We start from the raw sequence: 6,051 nt of genomic DNA on the forward strand, positions 1-6,051 counted from the left end.
CAGCAGTCAAATCAGATAAATCATCCACTCTGGAGGAAACCCCAGAAGGGTTGCAATTAGTCCTCACCTCTGCCCAGTGTGATCTGAACACAGGAGCCCTGTCGCGAACCACCAGGAAGAGGACACGTGGGCCAGGATGGGCAGGAGCAGGGCTCCAGCCCCTGAGACGAGTCTGAAAGCCCAGTGTCGCCCTGCACAGAGCATAGAGGAGAAAGGCCTGAGGGGCGAGGAGAAGGAAGGTGGGGGTGCCAGGATCCTCTGCAGACCGTGAGTGTACAAAAAGCTTTCCTGTATGGTCCCAGCTCAACCTCCAAGCAGGCGCTGTTGGTCCCATTTTCCAGATGAGGAAACCGAGGCTCAGGGAGTGTGGGAGCAACAGCATGGGGGCCTGCCTGTGCCCGATGCCCACGCTCCATGTCACGTAGTTCTGTCCCCATGCAAGTTGGGATGAGGATCCAAGGCTAGGCCTTTCCTGGGGACACAGCCCCCAGGCGCTCCCAGGGGCCCAACTACAAGTCCCCTCATGTCCAGCTGCCTTTATAGCACCACAGTCCTCACAGTCTCCTGATGCAAAGGCACCCCGAGATATAACGAGGAGCCCCAGAACCAAGCGGATCAGAGAGATGAACCCCTGGCCAGTGAAATCAGTCCTACAGGAGTCTCCCTAAGAGTCTAAATCTCTCCTCACCAGGAAGATCCAGCTTGATGGTCTTTATTTTCCTGGAGGGAGAACAGGTCCACGGAAGTGGGTAATTTCTCTTGGAGTTAGGGAAAGGGAGCCTAATTTGGTCTCTTGTTTGAAGACCAGCTGGGGCCTCCTGTACCTGGGCCTGGAGCAGGAACGGGGTTCTGCACGTAGACCACGTAGACCACTGAGCAGCTGCCCGGGGAAGGGGCTCCTTGGCAGGTGAGTGGCCCCTTCCCAAGCAGGGAAGCTTTCCCATCCTGTCCAGAGCAGTGGAATTAGCTTCGAGAATGCTTCATGAAGCCCCAGGACAAGAACACATGATTTAGATGGGGCCGGCAGGTGGCATAGGGGTTAAGGCACTGGACTTTCACATGGCCAACCCAATGGCTTAAAACACACTGGGAGGGTGTGCATGTGTGCCCAAACTCTGCGGCATGGCCATCTCCCCCAGGAGATGATTTCTCACTCTGTCTCTCTATCTCTCTCTGTCTCTCTGGTAAGTACGTGCATCCTATTGCAAAATATCTAAAAAAAAAAAAAAAAAAAAGACTGCAATTTGGTTTCCATATGGCTTTATAGGAGAGGAGACCCTGCCCTGGTATGAGTTTTCAGACCTACTGCACCTCAGCCCTCAGTTTCCTGTGAGTTTGGTTACTGTGTGTCAGTCTTTTTTTTTTTTTTTTTTTTAGAAGTTTTTTCCTATAGGGCGTGTGCGTTCGCCAGAAAGATAGAGACAGAGAGATAGAAAGTGAGAAATCACCCCCCAGGGGGGATGGCCACGCCGCAATCCCTTCTCCATTCTCCTCTCGGGATCTTGGGCATGCACACACATGCACCCGGCATGAGTTTAAGCCACCAGGTCTGGGTCTTGAACCATGGTCGGCTACATGGGATTTCAGCTAACTGCTGGTCCTTTTTTTTTTTAATAATTATTTTTTATTTAACTTTATTTATTTATTTACTTATTTATTTTAATTTGACCAGAGAGGGACAGAGAGAGAGAGAGAAAGCCGCCAGGTCTGGAACTCAAACCACAGTCAGCCATGTGGGAGTCCAGCGCCCTTAACCACTGTACCATCTGCCGGTCCCACTGTGTGTCAGTCTTTTTTTTTTTGGAGAGGTTTTTGCTATAGGGCGCGTGCGCTCGCCAGACAGACAGACAGAGACATAGAGACAGAAAGTGAGAAATCACTCCCCGGGGGGGGATGGGCACGTGGCAATCCCTTCTCCTCCATTCTCCTCTCGGGATCTTGGGCACGCACGCACACGCACCCGGCGTGAGTTCTAAGCCACCGGGTCCGGGATGCGAACCGCAGTCGACTACGTGGGAATCCAGCGACATAGCCATTACGCTAACTGCTGGTTCCCGTGTGTCAGTCTTCAAAAGCGGTTCATCTTAGGCAGATGAGCATTTGGAGACCTCTCCAGTATGTCCTTGAGAGAAAAGGAGACACATGTCCACCAAAGACATGTAAATGTCAGAGCAGCTCCGTTCACAAGTATTACGAATGCCCAGGAACCAGTGAATGGGTAAACAAACTGCTGCACATTGATGTGACAAAATCCTACACGGCAAGGAAAAGAGCAGACCACTGCTACACCCGATAACATGGGAAATCACATGGAGACCGAGTAGAAGGAACTGGAAGCACTGCACAAGAGGGTCTTCAAGAAGTTCACGGAAGAGACCAGCAGATGGCACAGCAGTTACATGGCTGAACTCCCACATGGCCGACCATGATTAGAGTCCTGGACCTGGTGGCTTCCACATCACGCCAGCTGCATGTGTGCCCACAATCCTGGGAGGAGAATGGAGGAGAAGGGATTGTGGTGTGGCCATCCCCCAGGGGTGATTTCTCAATTTCCCTTTCACTGTCTCCGTCTCCCTCTCTCTCTGGCAAGCACATGTATGTACCCTAATAGAAAAACCTCTTAAAAACAAACAAATTTAGTAGAAAAACCTACATATAGAGTTCAAAAATTTTTTGTACCAAAATAAATCCATACTTTTTAAAAGTATTTTAAAAAATCATTTTATTTAAGTTTATTTATTTATTTTTAATTTGACCAGAGAGGGACAGAGTAAGAGAAAAAAAAAACCGTGAGAAAGCAAGCCGCCAGGTCTGGGACTCTAACCATGGTCAGCAATGTGGAAGTCCAGTGCTTTTAACCACCATGCCACTTGCCAGCCCCCAATAAATCATACTTTAAATTCATTTTTTCCATGAAAAATAAAGTCGCATTGTATGCCTCTTCTTTTTTTTTCTTTTTTTTTTTTTTTGTCCCCCTCTTAATTTCCAGAAGGTATGGGTGCTTATCAGAGAGACAGGGAGATAGAGAGGGAGAAAGAGAGAGAGAGAGAGCACCCCTCAGTGGGACATGATCATACTGCAATCTTCTCTCTCCATTTTTCCCTTCTGTTGGGGTTTTGGGGGATGCACACACACACAAGTCTGGCATGTTTTTTTTTTCTTTTAAGAATTAGTTATTTAATTTTATTTTCTTTTTTCATTCATTTATTTTAATTTGACCAGAGACACAGAGAGCAAGTGAGAAACCAAGCCAGCAGGTCCAGGACTTGAACCTTGGTCAGCCATGTGGGAGTATCCAGCACCTTAACCACAATGCCACCTGCTGGTCCCCAGCCTGGCATGTTTTTCAAGTTGCCAGAGTCGGGATTTGAACTGCAGTTGGCCATGTAGGATCTAGCTCCCTTCCCCAGTAGGCTACAGGGCCAACACAAATGCTTTTGTTTATACAAAGTTCAAGAACAGACGAAATGAAAAGACAAAAGAGTCAGCAGCTCTAGGGGGCACTAATGGGAAAGAAGCTTCTTCGATGGTGATGGCAAGGTTCCACCTGCTGGTCAGAATGGCGGATGCATGGCAACTTGGCCGTATACAACGGCCTAGACGCCTAACTCAGCTCACAGTGTAACTTGAATGTACTGAGACAAAGAGTGCAGGGACTTCAAGCTCCAGGCTCAGACTGCAACCAGAAGCAGAGTTTAGCTGTGGCAGCCCCCCAGACCTACCAGCGTGGTCAGACCCACGAGTGTGACAGTTTTAAAAACATGCCTGCATGGGAGCCAGCAAGTAGTATGGGCACTGGATTCCCACATGGCCAACTGTGGTTCAAGTCTGGGACCTGGTGGCTCGAAAATGCTGGGTGCATATGCATGCCTGAGATCCCAAGAGGAGAACAGAGAAGGAATTGTGCCATGCCCATTCCCCCTGGAGGGTTGATTTTTCACTTTCCCTGTCTCTGACTCTTCTCTGTCTGTGTCTAGCAAGCACACATGCCCTAAGGCAAAAACCTCTCAAAAAAAAAAAATTTTTTTTTTTTTGAGAGGTTTTTGCTATAGGGCCTGTGAGCTCGCCAGACAGAGAAAGACAGAGAAACAGAAAGCGAGAAATCACCCCCCAGTGGGGATGGCCGCTCTGCAATCCCTTCTCCAATCTCCTCTTGGGATCTTGGGCACACACGCACCCGGAGTGAGTTTTAAGCCACCGGGTCTGGGATGTGAACCTCAGAGTCCAGCAACGTAGTCATTACATTAACTTCTGGTCCCATTTAAAAATAAAAAATTAAGAATTATTTTCTTTAACCAAAATCTCCAGGAGAATGAGGAAGAAGAGATTGTGGCATGGCCATCCACCCTGGGGGGTGATTTTTCACTTTCTATCTCTCTGTCTCTGTTTCTCTGGAGAGTGCATGTGCCCTATAGCAAAAATCTCTCTCTAAAAAGAAAAAAAATTACTTTCTTAATTTTATTTATTATTATTATTATTTTATTCAACTAGAGAGAGAGGGAAAGTGAGAAAGCAAGTCATCAGACCCAGGACTCAAACCACGGTCAGTTATGTGGGAGGCCAGCCCAGTGCTTCAACCACCATGCCACCTGTGGGTCCCAGGTCTGCCGTTTTTCAGTGGTACCAAGAAACTGAGGGAGCTGGGGACAAGTGCTGGATCCTAGGAAGAGCTGCGGACCTGCACCCTAGCCCTCTCCCACCACCCGAGATCGCTGCTCTGACAGAGAACAGGGGCAGCAGGGCTGCCTATGGGGACAGTGACTCCCCTGCAGAGGTCCTGCTAGCCCCCACTCCCTGCCTGGGCGGGTGTTCTGGGGACAAGACAGATGGCCTGGGAGGGTTTCCCTTTCCTCAGGGAGTCAAGTCAGTGCTTCCTGCCTGCCCTTTAAGATCTGGTCACAGGCAAGGCAATTCACGACAGTGGAAAATCATTCTGGCTCCTAAGGCCAGTCTCCATACTGAGACAGATGCCACTCCTTTACCTCCAACCTGGTCAGCCCCAGGCTGGCCTCCCACCCATGGCCCCACCCACTCCACAAGCGCCCAGCCAATGGGCCGCCTTCCCTGCTCTTTTGAAGTGGGCTCCAGCCAGGAAGTCACAGGAGCCCCGGGCAGAGGCTGAAGGGCAGGGGCAGCTGACTGAGCTATTTGGAGCTGCAGGACAGATTCCCTCCTCCTCAGTCCCGGGACTCCCGCCTGCGGTGGGGAGCAGTGTGATTCCTAGGAGTGTCACGGGTTCTCACTGGCACAGCACCCCTTCTCTGCCCTGGGCCCATCTCCTCTAACAACTCCCCAGGAAGGGGCAGGCTGCTAAGGAGTGGCCAGGGCCCAGCTAGGAGGTCAAAAGGGCACCTGCCCACGTGCCCAGGAAGGCCTGCCTCAAGGGAGGGCTGGGCTGGAGTGGAGGCAGGACAGGCCTGCCAGAAAAGGTCACTCTGGAGCTATCTGACCCCACAGCTGTCCCCCCAGTCCATTCCCTGCCACTCTGCCTCACATGCCACCACTTGAGAACCACGCCGTGCCAAGTAGGGGGAGTTTGGGATCCCAACCTCGTGTCTCCCACACATTTCCAGATGACCTTGGGGAAATCAGCTCCTGCCCTGGGTCTCAGTTTCTCTCCAGCAGATGGGAGTAAGGTGGCCCGGTCCTGAATGATCTCTGGGTGCCCTGTGACCCATTCCAGGGGGGAAAGGCCGCCTTCCTCACACCACCCTACTGGCCCTGGTCTGAGAGAACTGGTCAGTGGTGCTGGGCACTGGAGGGGCGTGGCTGTAGTGGTGGGAGGGGTCCGTTCCAGAGCAGATGGGGCCTCGACTTCCCCAGGTCTCTTGGGTCAAAGAGGCTGCTCGTAGAGCGCTGTCCGGGCCGGGAAGACCCACGTGGGGCCACCCTAGTCCCTCGCGCCCCCCTCGTGCTTACACTTACATTTTGCCTCCTTCCAGTCGGTGGAGGTGCTCAGGTCCACCTTCGCCGCCATGGCCAGGGGGGCCCAGGTGCGCACCCGGGCTCTCGGCCCCACCGCCGCCGCCCCCCAAGCCCCACCTCCCGCTG

General features: G+C 51.7%; 1 protein-coding gene across 1 annotated transcript in view; it reads right to left on the reverse strand.

The window, feature by feature from the left end:
• The window catches only part of MACROD1 (mono-ADP ribosylhydrolase 1), a gene marked incomplete at its 5' end in the record, with an annotated part of 187,195 nt that extends 181,154 nt beyond the window's left edge, over positions 1-6,041 (reverse strand). Inside the window, 1 exon segment of the mRNA XM_014588329.1 lies at positions 5,926-6,041. Within this exon segment, the coding sequence (XP_014443815.1) occupies positions 5,926-6,041 (116 nt within the window).
• Positions 6,042-6,051: the final 10 nt, after the last annotated feature.

Source organism: Tupaia chinensis, unplaced genomic scaffold, assembly GCF_000334495.1.
Source record: "Tupaia chinensis unplaced genomic scaffold, TupChi_1.0 Scaffold000273_1, whole genome shotgun sequence".
Classification (NCBI taxonomy): domain Eukaryota; kingdom Metazoa; phylum Chordata; class Mammalia; order Scandentia; family Tupaiidae; genus Tupaia; species Tupaia belangeri.